This window comes from Chamaea fasciata, unplaced genomic scaffold, assembly GCF_029207755.1.
Source record: "Chamaea fasciata isolate MVZ Bird 193981 ecotype frontalis unplaced genomic scaffold, bChaFas1.0.hap1 SCAF_9, whole genome shotgun sequence".
Taxonomy (NCBI): Eukaryota; Metazoa; Chordata; class Aves; order Passeriformes; family Sylviidae; genus Chamaea; species Chamaea fasciata.
The window spans coordinates 29,010,001-29,026,292 of record NW_027094094.1 but is presented as its reverse complement, the minus strand read 5'-3'; the positions used below and the strand labels follow the sequence as shown (position 1 = coordinate 29,026,292).

Here is a 16,292-nt window from a genome sequence, read left to right as displayed (position 1 = left end):
TTTTTTTTGTATATCCAATGTTTCTGTGTGTGAAAAGTAAGAGGGAAAAAAAGGTAGCGTAAGAGACCGCTAATGTTGGCATTGAAAATGCAGCAAATGCAGCCAGGGGCTGAGGTCAGCAGATAAAGGCGACTAATGTAGGTAATTGCCACTGCTCTGGGAGCTGGCCTAGGGACAGCTTAATTCCCTGAGCTGAAATTTTGTCATGACATCCATTTACCTCTTAGTTTGCTGAGGGCGTGCTGGGATCTTTGGAGACTGCACACTTCAAAGGGTTATTGTGCTTCATCCAAGGCCTGAGTGGGAATAAATAAGTGAACTACAGCAGAGTAAAGACATGGGGGAGCTTTTTGATACAAATTTGCACAGTTGTACAGATGTGTGAACACTGGAACAAGCTGGCCCGGGAAGTGGTGGTCACCATCCGTGGAGGTGTTTAAAGATGTGCAGATGTAGCTCTTGGGGGTGTGGTTTTGATGCCTTAAGTTTTAGCTTAAGGCTAAGTGTTTTTTTAGATTCTGTGCTGCCTAGGGGTGTAGTTCTGAGCCTCACATTAAGTGTCAGTCAGCTCTCTTCACAGAGTAGGTAGACAGAACAAATCCTTCTCCTGCTGAAGGCTAAGGACAATGAGTACAGCTTTCAGGCTTAAAAGCACAAACAACTGTGGTTTGAAGAGAGGAACAAGAAGGATGAGACCTCACAACCAGAAGCTGTAATTGGACAGTTAACTCCAATATGCAAATGGACCAAAACTTATCAAAGTGTAAGACCTTGTGACAGGTCATCCATTCTGTGACCATTTTGGGTCCATCTTGGGTGTAGCCCTGGCCAGGCTCTTGTCCTTCCCAAGGTGTTCCCTAAAGGCCTTTCAATAAATATCTCCTTTATTCTCTAGCTCTGTCCAGTCTCTGTTTCAGGTCAGCCTTCCCAAGGCATCAGTTTAGTGGAGGACTTGGCAGTGCTGGGTTAATGGTTGGGCTTGATGATCTAAGACCCTTTCCAACCCAAACAGTTCTATGATAAAGTGAGAGCCATGTGGTCTGTGTATCTATGTCCAGTGAGTTTTTTCCAAATAAATACACACTTAACTCCCAAATCTTGCTGATGTTTCATCCCAGTACTCCCCCCTCTTTGTGTTTTCTTCATTTTTTTCACAGTCCAGTGATATTTTCCAGACATTGCAGCACTCTCACACAGTACAGTTTTACATGATAGGCTGAATTAAGCAGGAGGACACCACCAGGAGCAGCACACCCGCCATCACTATTGTCACAAAAGGCAGGGCTGCTGCCTGCCTCTTTTGCTTCTTTTGTAAGCTTTTAAAATGAATCTTTCTGGTTTATATGCATATGGTAAGATTAGATCAAAGCGCTAGAGTAGTCAATAACAAAAATGCAGGAGACTCGTTATTTATGTTCCACATGTATCTCTACTAACAGTCTTAGTAATAAAGACAAGAATAATGAATGTTTATTTGGGTCATACATACTAATGGGGTATTAGATGTGTGGATGGTGCATATTTAAAAGAGCACTCTTTTGCCACTGATTTTTTTTTAGGAAATATGATTAATGTCAGTAAAGACATGGTTTTCCATCCTAGAGCAGTCTGTCAGGGCCCTCAGGAGGGTTCATTTTAGTCTAATATTCATAGATGAACTAGCCCTTATAGAAGAGCTTTTCTGTTTTTGTTTTTTTTTGGTTTTTTTTTTTTTTTGTTGTTGTTGTTGTTGTTGTTTTTTTGGTTTTTTGGGTTTTTTTTACATTTCAAATAATTCCATGGAATTGTGTGGGAGCAAGAGAATTGTCTGCTGAATGCTGATGGATGCAGTAATATAAATAGTAATAATATCATTAGTAGTGGTAAGAAAATAAGTAAACCACAGAAATTTGCATGTGCATTATTCTATTAAGTCCTGTAGCTGTGTATTTTTCCTTAATTTGCACGATGTTTAATGCTGTTTATTTTGAATGGAGAAAGCCCTCACATCCAGTCTGTGCACTGGCATCCTCCATAGCCCAGTTGTCCCCAGGTGAAGGTCAGCATTATGCAGCCACAGTGCAGATCCATTTTACCAGAGTAATATTTTACAAAATGCTGGATCTGAGCTTTTGTGATGAGCACCCTCTTCTAGGGAGAAAGACGTTTGCTCTGTAAATCAGAAATGACAGTTTATAACAGTGCTGTGAGATAGGGAAGGGGAGAGAGGGAAATGGAGCTGAACTCTACATTATGGAGGGGCTGTAGTTTCTCATTACAGCCCCAGGAATCCTGATCTGCAATTCTTTGCCAATGAATGTCAGCTCCGCTGCCCACAGGGCTTTGTGTCAAGGTGGGGACGAGATTGCCTTAATGCTTTGGGTTGGAGAACAGCTTTTTGTTTTTATTGTGGGTCTGGAAGAGGTGAAAGAAATAATTTTATTCTTGTTTGTCTTTTGTGTCATGTCCAGGTGGCATTCCCAGTCAGTTCATGAGAGGAATTTATAAACCGATATTTTTACTAATCTGCAGGCTTTGTCGTTCCACAAGATGGTGCTTACAATCCAAATCAAAATGGAGTATTTTTCCTCCTCTTCTCTGCTGTTAAATGTGAAATGAGATCCATTGTTACTGTAGAGACTACTTGCATGCTCCAAACTGCATCGTATTTGTTAGACAGTATGAAATAAATCCAACTGAATTTGAAGCACAGGTACCAAAGAACATTAATAAAGGGTAGTTTCTGATGCATTCATTTACCCTTTTCCTGGTGTTTGTCACTTTAATTTATACTCAAATAATTTATGATGCCTGGTAATGAAAAATGAGGGAGCTGGGTCAAATTTTGTATTCAGATTCAGAAGTGCCTTATCCTAACTTTGAGCAGGGGTGGTACATGTGCAAATCCAAGCATCTTGCATTATTAATGGGAAAAAAGATGTCTTTTACTTCGTGGCGTACTGCTTGGAGTCTCAGGAGCACGTTGCTTACATTTTCCTCTTTGCTAAAGCCAGTAAAATCCAGTTGATGAGGTCCATGGCTTTCTTTTGTTTTACATTCAGGATCACACCTTTCTCTGTGGTTTTCAGCAGCCATCTGCATGTTCAAATGTGTTGGACTGAGCAGTGTTTTCATGAGTATTTAAAAAACACAACTTCTGTGTGTGTGAGCGTGCAGAGTAGTGCTTGTCTAAACATGGAAAGGAGTCTTTGAAAAGATCTGTCACATTTCCTACCATTACAAAAAACATAGGTGAGGTATTGGAGACATTACTTTAGCCAAAGTGGATCAGTGATGCATTTATAATGTGCTTTAGATGTCTTCTAAAAAGCACATTAAAGTCTTGGCTCATCTGATGTGGCCTCAGAGTAGAGCTCATTAGCCACGGGTCTGGGGAGAAAAGTTGGGAAAAGTCAAAAAACTTCTCAAGCCGGGGATTATTTACAGAAGGTGTTAGATACAGGATTGATGTCTTGGCCTGGCAGTTCATGAGAGATAATTACATTTTCAGTTAGCAAATCCAGCACGCTATTTGGATGCACTAATCGTTTTGGAGAAAGCTCTGGGCTGCAGCATGAAATACTGAATACTAAATTTATGTTAAATACCAGTGCCTGCTGTGGGGAGAGAGAATTAGGAAGCGCCTTCTCTGTGTTACTCGTGAAGTTTTAATTGTTCGTGTCTTGTTCAGAAATGAAAGGGTTTTATGGAAAAGGAAAAAGCTCTTGTCTGTACAGGGTACAAGATGCCCTCCTCCCCCTGATGGCTTGAATCTGCAGCACAGCGAGCCAGGGATGCTCTCAGTGAGGCACCAGCTTCTCTGGCTGCTTCTCTGCAGAGTTTTTATTTTACTAAGGCTAATAGGTAACTAAGGGAAAATGCCAGCTTATTGGGTTGTTGATTGAAGGTAAATAGGATTTTTCATCAATCAAAAAAGGCATAGCTGTAATGGTAAAACATCTGTCAAATAAATAGATTAACAATGGAGGATAGCATTCAGCACCCTAAAAATAGCAGCTGCTGCCTCCTCCATTATGCAGTGTGAACACTAGCTAGTTTGTCCTGCCAAGGGATTGCTTTTTCATGAAGCGTCGTGGAGGCAATACAGATATAAGAAATACTACTGCTATACAGTAATTTTAGAAGCCCTGTGAAAGCTATTTAACATCAGATTTAAAAAAACCAGTTCACAGAGAGAAAAGAAATGTGAGAGCTAGCTACAATAATAGCTACAGATTTAAAGGTTCTCCCAAGGAAAAGAAATGGAGTGCTAACTAAGCAGGTTAGGAAGAAACAGATTATGGCCATGTGTGCTGCTGTAATTGACTGCATTATTCATGCAGTCATTCCAAGGTGTATTTCTGCATCTGCTCAAAATGTTTGATCTCTTTTTTGATTTGACATGAAATCAGGTGACAGAAGCTTCATGGACCTATTTCACTGATGTAACACTGAGAAAAACCCAATATTACTCTAACCTCATGTAGTTTGAAATGCATTTGGATAAGTACAGCACGACTACCAGATCTGATGGAGTGTGATGCATAGGAGACAGAGCAGTGCAAAGAGAGCTACAGAGCTTCTTTATGAAGATTTTCAAGAGTTGTGGTTCTTGTATTTCTCTATGCAGATAAGAAAATGAACCCTACATTTCTGAACTAGAACTGCTCTACTGTAAACTGAAGAGTTTGTTTAGTAGCTTGAAATACCTGCTGTGTAGCTGGGAAGTATTGCACTACACCCCAGTATAATCCAGTGTCGAATTCCTGTGCCTCTGGAAAGCTCAGCCTGACTTTAGGATTTACACATTCTGCAGTTTCCTCCTGCCCTCCCATCCTTATTCCTGGGGAGCCATATGAGGATTGATGCAGTCTCTGAAGCTTCCATTTTCTCTTCCTTTGTAATTCTAATACACCTTCAGAAAGCATCTGTCTTAGCTGTGGCCAGCCTCTCGTGTGTGAGACACACAGAATCAGTAGCGGCGCTCCAGGGACAGCATTAATATTTAGCCGAGCCGCCAGCACTCCAGTGAGAACTGAGAGATGTTTTTATACATCTGTGCTGACAAATAGAAGTCCTGTTTGGAATGCAGTTTACACAGCTGTCCTCATTCCCCAGCAGCGTGTCAGAAATGATCTTGATGAGATCATTTTTTTATTCATTTTACTAATTTTCCTCTGTTTAAGGGAAATTCCTACATAACCCCAGTGCAGAAGAATGTTTACTCCTTCCTGGTCTAAGACATCTTGAGGTTATTACATTTGAATGCTCCCAGTGTTCTTGGAGAGCTCTGTTCACAGTGTTAGCCCTGTTGCAAAAACAAAATTGGGGCAATACAAGTCTGGTGTTAACTGCCTACATAATATTTGGGAGGAAAAGGTTATGGAAGTTGCTTGAGTTTTCTCCCCAGACATTTCAGTGTGGAATTTCTGAGAGATAGTTTTGTACCAGACCAGAACACTGAACCTGTAAGAAGCTGAAAATTCAGTGAGTTTATATGACTTGCTTTATAAATTGTCCATGCCTCAATTCTGTGCCGTTGGAGAGCTCAAATGGAAGGTTCAGTAAAAGGAAATAATTTGAGATTTTGCTATGGCTGTGTTTAAGGGCAGCAGTTCACTTCAGAATGTGTAACTCCTGGTGCTTTCCCCTTGATTCACGCTTTCTTTGAAAGTAATAGTGCCTTAGGAAAGGAAGTTGATAGGGAGGAACCTACTGACTGAAGAACTTAACTGGAGGATAAAACTAGATTTTAGTTGTTCCACCCAAGAAATATAGGTTAACTTTTTAACTGGGAACATGTAACTGTGAACAGTTACTCTACAGCAATCTTTTGGCTATTTGTGACTAGTTTGTGTCATAGAAATTGGGCTGTGTTTATACTGAGACTGGGGATAACTTTTGAATGATGCTGAAATCAACCACAGTTACATTCACTTGTTTTCCTTTGGGTTCATTGCATTGTACCATCTTGGCTTTGCATCTTTGTAATGATTATGAGACATTTTAAACTTGCACTTTTCCTGGAAAGTCCTTCCAAAGTGTAATTTGAAGAAATTTTAGAGTACTTTGAAATGCTGACTGATAAAGGGTAAGGGTTCCCTCAGACCTGAGAGAGTCCTGGAGAACAGCACTGAGGCCCTGTGAGAGCAGCAGGTTCTCCCATGCAGTTGAGAGAGATCTAGATAAATCTACCTGAGCCTCCCATGCAGGCCAGGTGCTTATGTTCAGTGGCATCTCCCACTGTGACTGACCCTGAGAGTGCCTTGCCTGCAGAGGGGCTCTGATGCCCCAATTAGTCACAGGATCACTGGAAATAGGGGTAGGTGGGGTTTCAAGACCTCCCTTTGTCTACCTTCATCCATAGTTGTCTTTGCTTCTGACCAGTTTCTTACTTTCAGTCTATTTTTTAATCTAACTCTGCACATATTAGAAATCCTGGGCAAGCTATTCTCATGTTAGTCTTCTCATGAAAGTTTAACCTTGTGTCTGCACACGTTTTTGCAGTGTAACAATTTGTCCATAGTCTGTTCATTGGAGTTACAGCCTAAATGTTGTTCAGAAACCTTGGTCATAATATTGCTCCACTGAATTGTCTCCATTGCATTTGGGAATGGACTCATGGGATTAGTTATAGTTAGTTTAGTGTTTCCATTTTTGTTTTTATTGAATACTCCCCTACTCCATCTAGAAATGAAATTTAGCCACTAAATGAGAGTCATGCTCAGTTGTGCTCATTTCCCAGGGCATTGGACACCTTCAGGTGCTGGTGCTGAGTGGACACACTTGTCTATTGTTACTGTATTTCTCTTTTAATAAAGCCTCCTTCTGTTTCCATTTGCATTCTTCCTTTAAAAGGTCTTTGAGGAATGAACAGAATCAAGGTGCATAGTCAAATATCCTACTTGTGGGTTGGGGGTTTTTTGGCCAGGGTCTTGCAGACAGTCAGTTGTCAGTGTCCAAAAAACTGCTGCCTTTGGAGCATATTAAATGATAGAAATTTCTTTTTTTTTCTGTGCAGAAGTCATGTTTGAGCATTTTGAAGCCATCTGGCAGTTTGGTGGCTTCATATCACAGTAATGTTCTGAAAAAGCCTAAAAGATAGACAACAGAGAGAGGGAGTGCTTGGAAGGGCCAATTTGCCAACACTCACATTTCTGGTGCTTAACTCAACTTCACGATGAAATACTTTGCTGTTGTCACCATGAATCTTAATGATTAATTCTTTGCTTCTGGCAGTCATGGAATATTGAAAATTGCTAGATATACGATCCAGACTGAGAGTGAGCCTGAGCCAACTTCTTGTCACATGGATGCCATATACAAATGGATGGTGTATTTTATATAACATTCCTCTAACACTTTCAACTAGCTTTTTTTATATTCTTAAATAAATGAAAAAGCTATTTCTGAACTGTTCATTGTTTTCATGTGCTGCGGTGAAATAATAAGATTTGCATGTGATTTTTACGTGCCTTTGTGTGCTCACATGCCCTAGGAGACCAATCAGCAGCCACCCAATTTCACAAGTGCACCAGTATTGTATTCTGTTAACTAATACAAGTTGTATATTTAGTGAAAATGCTGAGGTCTACTGTTCATATCCAAGGAATTTCTACTTTCTGGAATCCTATGCATCAGTGAGGTATGTCAGAGAAGGAGCAAGGCAGCTGCTGCTCTCAATTTGTACAAAATCCCAGTTTTCAGTATGACTTGGAACAAAAGATGCATGGCATGCAACAAGCCATCTGATTAATCAGCAGAGAAATTGCAAACTTCAGCAATGTTTCAAGATGATAAAGGAAGATCTGATACCGTGTCTCCTTGTGCTTTCCATATATAGATCTTTGCCCTTGCTCTTCCCCTCGTCTCCATGAGAGTTCATGTGAGGTTTGTAGTTTGACTAAACACAGGGCTGCCTGGAGTCTCTGCCTTTTGTTTTTTGGTTTTTTTTGCCTTCCTAATTGGCTTTTACTGGTTATTTTTCAAGCATCATAGTGTCAAGTCAATTTGCTCGGGAGTCAATCATGTGACATCATGATGCTTATGTAAACACTTCTTCCAGTTTGCAGCTTTATTACCTCGCTATTTTCCAAAGGTGCTGTCCAGAGCAAATCAATGACATGGATGTCCTCTAGGGTGATCAGTGAGAGGGAAAGAAATCTTAATAAAGCCAAGGGCTTTTGGTTGGCTTCACTGAAGCTGCTTTTCTTGGTGCTTACAGGGTGATATAATGAAGCTCTGATGCTCTCTTTAGTTCTTTATGATCGGAGGAGTGTAGAGTGGTCTTGACAGCAAGAAGTTGCCTTGATAAGTACTATCTTAACCTCTGTTTTCATACATTTGTGAAAACAGAGGTTAAGATAATACTTACTGAGAAAATTGTGGGATTTTTGTGATACTGTGGCAGTGGTTTTGCAAAATCCCACTTCTCCACAATACAGGTGGAAGATGCTTTTACATGTCGAGTCAGTGTATTGATGGGGGAAGAGAAATTGCTGAAGTCTCAGCGGTGGAAGCTGTGATTGACTTATGGTCCCTTTTTTTGGGTTTACCTAACAGTTTATATTCCAGTCGGTCACAGTTTTTCCTCTTCCTAAGGGACAGGGTTAAGTTTTAGTCCCAGGATCACTGGAAGTTAAAGGAGCTTTAGAACTTGGGCATGAAAACTGCAGGTAATGGATGAAAATGAAACAAAAAGTGCTCTTTCATGAAGCTGGAATTGCTGAGAGCAGACTGGAAACATATAATCTACTCTGGTATCTTAAGGGAACAACACAGGGTTAAAAAAAGGAACTTGGAGTGGATTTGTGGATCAGATGCTGTGGGCATACCGCTCATACCTTGCATGTAGTGTATATTTTAGTCCCCCATCCCGAGAGCCCTTTGCCTTGCTATTGAAAATACAGGCTCTGGGGAGTGCTGAGAGTGAGGTAACAGGAGCTGCTATGGATCCTGGCAGAGTGAACACTGCAGTCCCTCAGTGTGTCTTCCACAGGCTTTTTGAATATCTGTAAAAGGCTGAATTTCACAGGTCATGGCAGGGCTGGCTTTGAGGTGTGCTGGTGGCAAGGTTTGGAGGCTTCTGAAAAATTACTGCAGGCTATCCTTTAAAAGTGACTGCATTTCAGTCTTTGAGGTTTGATCTTATGTGCTGCTGAAGAAGAATAGGATGAGACCATGGGCTTCCTGTTTACTCATTTGGAAAGCCTTTAAAGAGAAATTTTAACTGTCTTCTATAAGAAGTTATGGAATTTGCTGCTTTTGATTTTGTATGATAGCTGGTATCCTTGTCAAAGTAAAGGAAAAAAGTTAACTAAAGGATTTACAGATTTGGTAGATACTTTCCATTCAAAAGCAGTAGACTGCACAGGAACATATGGCAGATTTTTGGGGGAAAAAAGTATTTGGCTTTGTGACTTCAACTTATTTAATGTTTGGAGTATTGTTTTCCTATCCTTATTTTGTTTAATTTTTTTTTTCATTATTGAAAGAGAGCATATGCTTCTGGCTGTAGAATTCTAATTCTGTGGATGTTTTAGCAGATAATCTGAGCTGGCATAATTTAAATGGCAGTATAGCAAACATAATATTTATGTGATGGATGGTGGTTGAGCAGACATTTAAAAAAGAAAAGTCATACACAATTTACACAGATCCTTTTGGCATTTTATAACTCTGAATTTTGTGCCTGTGGCTGCACATTCTGTGTGCCCACAATTTCAGCAATTAAAGTATAAACGAGTAAATGCAGTGTAAATGTAAGCAAATTTCATCTTGATAGTAGCTTTGTAAAAGCCTGTTAGCTATGCACAGAGGTGTGCACTTGAATGCCTGTTCAAAAGTCTCATCTGGGCATTAGCCATTATTTTAATGACTAGAAAACAGTTTTTTATAAATAAATATCTCAGACACTGCCATTGGTTTCTCTGTTATAGCTTTAAAAACTATATTTTTTCTCTGCTATAGCTTTTCTCTGAAGCTTTGAAAACTAAGGGCCCTTCATAGGTGTGAGTTGCATAAGCACACATCTGTACTGATACTATTTGTCAGCCATTTGCTCTCTGAAAAAGGTTTCTGAAATACCACAGAGATAAAAATCCCCTGCGCTGGTGGGCTTTATCTGACTCTTCATCTTTCTGAAGTATCTGAAATGTTATCCACTACAGTTTCAGGAAAAAAAAATTCTCCTTGCAAAATCTGGACCAGTACCTCCAGATTATGATTTAAACTATTTCAGCTTGCCTTTCCCTTTCTTGGAGAGATATTTGTATTGTTTTGCATCTCATGTCAAACCATGTTTTTCTTTCTGCTGGATTCTGCCATGTGTTGCTTTGTTTGCAAGTCACTTCCAAGCCAGTAATCATAAGCACTCCATCTGGCTGGGGAGCAGTGTAGTGATAATGTAAAAGGACATTTCCACTATTCTGCTTAAAAGAATTCTCCATCTGTACCAAATCTGCCATTTTAATGAGATTGTAAAGGGGGTTTGTTGCTTTTTTTCTTTTTCAAAGAGGGGAGGAGATTGATTGTTGAGATTTTTTTTTTCCTCATGTATCTACTAATTACATGATTGTGTCCAAGGCCCTTTCTTATTCCTAAGCTAAGAATTACCATAGGAATTTGTGGATCTTGTAATTCAGGATGCAGAGTAATAAAAGAATGCTGGAAATTTTACCCAAAATCTATAAGAAATTGATTTTTCCGTTAGTAGTAAGTCTTTCTGTTATTACCCTTTGTTAATAGCATGCATGTGAGAAATCATACTGAACGCTCTAAAACGGATTCACAAGGTTAAAAAGAAAATACAGTGTCACTATGATTTATGGCAGTCAGTAATCAGAGCTGATTTGATGGATGTGAATGTGCTGAGATGATTTTTTTGTGCTGGCAGATTTTAATTTTTCTTTGTGCTTTTCTTTTGCAATTCTGATCATTGCTATTTTAAAATTAATGGAGAGAGAATTGGACAACTGCTCTTGTGAGAACGTCACAGCCTAAACTAGCCCAGTTTTGTGGAGGTTAATAGGCAGTGGCCTGGGTCAGTCATCCACTGGTGTCATCACACTGCTGTGAACTCAAAAAGCCAAGAGCCAGCGACTGGAAAAGCAAAGTATCCATAGCAGAATAAATGAGCAGGAGAGCGGTGTCAGGGGAGCTCCTGGAGGGAGCAGGCTGGCACCCAGACCGTGCTGGCACTGCCCACAGCCCTGGGCTGCCTGAGGAGCAGGGTGAACTGTCCACCAGCAAGGCAGCAGAGACTGTGTGCAATCCTTGTCCCTAAAAATGTTCTTTCTCCAACAAACAGCTTGGCTTTGGGATTGCCAGTTCGTGTCAGAAGGCTGCAGTCCCCACCCCACAGTGGCCTTGGTCTTCTGCAGGGACTTGGGACTTTCTGTAAAACTGCCCAATTTTATCCTTTCACCTACAAAAGAGGTCTGTTTGGCGAGTTTTAAATTTCGTGCGATTCCCTTGAATCGCATTACAGAAATTATCATATTTCCTTTCTCCTTGTTCTCAAGCACCTTTTCAAAGGCAGAGGGAAGGTATTTAGGTGCCTGGGCTTTATTCAGAGCCAACTTCTCTTCAGTTAGAAACAAAAATTCAGACAATGGATGATCACCCTTGGTGATCTTGGCTTTCTAGAACTGGGATGTTGGCATTTATTGTTTTGAAATTACAGTTCTCAGCCCTCAAAACTAATAGAAATGCTAAATCAAAATTCAGTTTTAGAAATTGAATATTCAGGATAGTTTGTTTTGTGTGGTGGCTTGCAGTAACAGCATTGCTGAGATAGCTGTGGGGCAGTGATTGAAATCTCTGCCACAGGGAGCCCTGTGTGGATACGTCAGGGAGGTAAATTCATTTAAACTGGCTTGGTCATCCTTTTGTACTTAAATCGAGGTAGGAGGCTCCTCCACCCTGCAGACAGCTGTTGGCTTCTCTGTATTCAGTCAACGGCAGAAGGGGGCCTTACAAATCCTGTAATGCCATCAGCAAAAATGTGCAGAACACAGGTAGTTGTTGATAGAATGCATCATCAGTGACATTAATGATGTATTTTCAAGCCAGATCCACCTGAGTGCGTGGCTGGTGCCCCAGGGCCTCAAATTTTGCACCTTCTGAATACAGAGATGTCTACAAAGGTAATTGGCAACAAATTTGGTGTTTAAACTCAAGAGTGCAGAGCTCCTACCTGACGGCCGCACTCCGGTTGATGCAAACATGGAGATATATTTCTGGAAAATTAAACTTATCCCAATAGTATTTTACATACAGCTAATTTCCTTTCATCAACATGTCTCAAATGAGACATCAGGCTTAGCTTGTCTGATCAAAATATTAGGCCGTGGTTATTTTCCACCTTTCCCCCTTTGCTGTCCTTCAGTGCCAGTGAATATCTGTTTCAGCTCACAGGTGTGGGGTGAGATGTGTAAGGGGCAAGTGCAGTGCATGCTGTGCAGGAGCCTGTGGTGAACCGGAGAGATTTCAGTATTCCCTTTCTCAGAAGGTGGGCATTCTTCAAAGCCACTCCTCATTTAAGTAACTGCAGGGAAGAACGGAGAAAATTCCTGTTGCTGATGATAGCTTCCATTGGAAAGGAAGAGGTCTGCTTTACTAAAATCAGGAACCTCTCTCTGGGCTTCCCTCTGAAGTAAAATTATTTTGCCCTGGTGTTGCTTTTAATCTCTCTAGTTTAGGAACTTGAAGTACGTAGAGAACAGCCTTTTAGTTCAGGAAAATAGCCTCTAGAACCAGCGACACAAACCTATCATAATTAGTCATCAGAAAATCTGAATAAATATAAAATTGCCATGGAGTGGGAGGCAGGCATATGTGGTATTCAAAACACACGGAGTGTAAAATGATGTTATTGTTGCCTTTAGAAATAGTTCAAAGTAGTCTGCATTAGAAAGAGCTGATAAGCAGAATGACAAAAGCTTGTTTCATGAGTGATTCCAAGCAGCAGTGGTTTTCTGATCAGCTGATGCTGCAGCTATTTTGGGTATTCCACAGATCATGATTACATACACGGGGAATGATTGGAGGCAGCAAATATGGTAAGTGAGCCAGGAATCCTGGGACACGCTCTGTTACTAACTTAATAGTCTTCTAATCACTTGTCCTTTGCCATTTAAATCGCCAGGGGAAGTGTAACAAGTGACCGTGCTGAGTTCCTTAAAAAAAAAAAAAAAAAAAAAGAAAAAAAAAAAAAAAAAAGAAAAGCACTTCCTGAGGCAGCTATTTTTAGCAATGGTGCAGTGTCCAAAGTGTTAACTAATTGAGTCATCAGGTTTCATATCTGGCCACAGAAAATGGCAGTGGAAGAGGGAGAATGCTTTCCAGAACAAGTAAGCATTTGTGGATTCTGAAATGAGTGAAATCTGCATATTGAGTTTCTTGTATTAGTGTTTTAAGTCTTTGATTGTTTAGGGCAAAACTGGGTGTAGGAAGAGGTATGTTTTGGACTGTTTGGTGTGTTTTGTTTTCCGATGGCTGGATCACGGTATAGGCTGAGGTGGCAGTCAAATAGAATGTTGCAATTATTTGTTCTGTCTTGCCCATGGCTACATTGTGTTCACTCTGTAGAACACTCTGTAGAAGACGCTGATTAAAATTACACAAAAGTTTTGTAACATTGTGTTCTGTGATCAGGGCCTTAAGTGACACAGATACTTGTAACAATTGAAGTCTCTTAGCCAATCTTGTATATTGAGAAAAAAAAGTTTTAAATGGGTGCTTTTAAGGTGTATTTTTGGAATAACACAACTCTTCTACTGACAATCCACAGGTCAATTAAACTTCCAGAGGAGCCAGCTGTAGTGCTAGTAGTGTGCTAGTAGTGCCCTGAAAGGAGGCACCCCTATCACTCTGAGAGAGAGTCCCAGTGACCTTCAAGGTGCTCCCTGTGGGATTTAAAAATTCCTCAAGTGAGGAAGCTGCTGTGAAAGGACATCCATGTACTCCACGAGCTGGGTTCAGAGGGGTCTTCAATAGCTTGGGTTATGCACATCACTTAAAAACCACAAAGCCAAAACAGTTCTTTAGGCTACTCTACTGCAGAATTAAAAAAAAAAAAAAAAAAAAAACCCAAAAAAACCCAACAAAAAAACCCCAAAAAAACCCCCAAAACAAAACAAAAAAAAAAACCCAAAAAACAAAACAAAACAAACAGTCAGGTTCAGGAAAGTGGATTTTTGTTTTTAGTACTGATGAGTGCTAAGCTTTGTGGAAATGCCAATTAGCAGCAATAGTTTTTTAGTTAGAGATAATACTGATGCCAGAACACAGCCGTTTACTACCTAAGTTCCATGTCAGCAATAGCTTTGTGCTCTGAAAAAAAATACTGCAGTGAGTTCTCTTGAATGTGTATGTTGTTGTTTACTAGTTGTCAGCACAGGACTGGATGTTGTTCTCTGCTAAAAAGCATCTTTGAAAACTTTGGTTGTTTTCTAGTGATGTTCTTTTCATAAGCTTATTTCCACCGGTGATTTCAAAACTGTGAAAACATTTACTGGAGATTTATTTTTTTTTTTGTGAAGTAATTTTTTGTAAGACAAACTCTTGTTATGCAGATGTTTTATGGTACTTGATTCAACTCTCTATAGTTCAGTCCCGGGAATTTTATTTACTCTCTCCTGTATATTTTAGCACAATAGAGTCCATTTTCATGGCGATAAACATCTTTGCTGATGCTTTTATATGAGCCTCAGCAGCACAGGACCTGACAGGCACAGTCCCTCCAGTTTCTGTGTGCAACAGTTGGGAGAGCTGCCCCTCGCGCTGCCCTCGGCCCTGGCGCTGGCAATGTGCTGGTCTGCAGGATGCTCTGCCCCTCTCTGTTGCACCAGAATGGTATTTACTCTTGCTTTTCACAGGGGTTTGTTACAAGCTCTATGGAATCTGCTCTTTCTGCTTGTTTATACATTGTTTGGGGAAGGTGCGGCAGCATTCGAAATGGAGTTTAGCAGTGGGGAAGAGGCAGAGTGTATGTGTTCAGTAAACTTTTGCTTGCTAATCTTCATGGTAGGTTTTGTTTTCATGGGCTGCCCTGCATATCTGAGAAACAAGCTCTACTTCACTGCGTGTTTATGCTGTAGATTTGCTGCTCAGGAATGATAATTTAACATTGTAAGTAATGGCCCCTTCTAACATCAAATGCTAGGGCGAGATTCACTGTATAGGGCTGGTATGGTTGGTTGTAGCTTATTTCTGTAATAAACTGATCTTCACTTTAATGGTAGCCCTAAAAACAAGTTCTAAATCTGTATCTGTTGAATATAGTAGGAGTAAAGTCTTCTTGGCCAGTTTGGAAAGTTTTAATTCATCAGTATTATACCATTATATTTGATTAAACTGTTACATATTTTTCAAACACACTTCATTCTGATGCTAAGAGGAAGTGATAATTTTTGAACGAAAATAAATTTAAAAATCTGGTTAAGGTGAAGTAAAATATTAAAATAGTTCTGCCGTTTGTATTTTTGTTCAAAAAATTGAAGTCTCTCCTGAGATATTCAATTCCTTGTGGTGATTCTGCTGAATCCTGGCTCTCTGATGTATAATGGTTTTGAAAACCAGAAAAATACTAGTTCAGTTCTGTAACTGAAAAGTCACCATGTGAAAATGGCATCCCCTGATCTGCAGTGATTTATCTGTATATTTAGTAATTTTCTCTTAGAATGAAACTGAACTCTGTGTTTTCTTTCTCCCTGTGTTGATCTCAAAGATCCCATACAGCTAAGGTTGTTCTCACTGCCGCTGTTTTCAGCCTGTTTGTATCTGTAAATGCTGGTCCTGCCCTTGCTCCAGCAGTGATTTAGGTTCCTCCTTCTGCTTTAGAACTGAATTTTCTATTTAAAGTTCAGACAGGACTTCTTTAAACTAAAGTTTGAACTGTAGAGAACAGATGCAGGGCTCCGATTTTTGCTCACAGATTTTGGTGCTTGGGCTGGAAAAAGCACTTTCCCTATTGGAATCTGAGCTCGTCCTCAAACCCCAAACACGTGGCGTGAGGAACAAAAACACTTTTAAACTACTTTACATTTGCTGTGCACCCCACTGAATACATTTCATCCACACAGCCCCAACAAACGCTGTGACAGAACTTTCCATGCCGCTGCACAGATTCACAGCAGTGAATGCCAGTGTGTAATCACGACAGAGGAGGGAAAGGGAGTGCAGGGAGGTGTGGAGGCTGGTGGCTCTCCCGTGCCCAGCCCCACAGCTCCCTGCAGGCCACATCCCATGGCACCATGCCTGGGAGAAAGAGGGCACGTTCTCCTCCGTGTTTCCAGCAGTAACAGGTGTGT

At 40.4% G+C, this 16,292-nt stretch overlaps 1 protein-coding gene across 10 annotated transcripts in view; it reads left to right on the top strand.

Annotated features, from left to right (window-relative positions):
- Window positions 1–16,292, top strand: part of ANK3 (ankyrin 3) — a 291,984-nt gene that overhangs the window by 126,103 nt on the left and 149,589 nt on the right. Inside the window, exon 1 of one of the 10 annotated variants that reach the window (XM_066191662.1) lies at window positions 10,183–13,331. The exons of the other annotated variants lie outside the window; for them this stretch is intronic. Coding sequence (XP_066047759.1) covers window positions 13,296–13,331 — 36 coding nt within the window. The 5' untranslated portion in view covers window positions 10,183–13,295. Of the gene's footprint in view, window positions 1–10,182; window positions 13,332–16,292 lie in introns of those variants that run through there. 10 annotated transcript variants of the gene reach the window in all.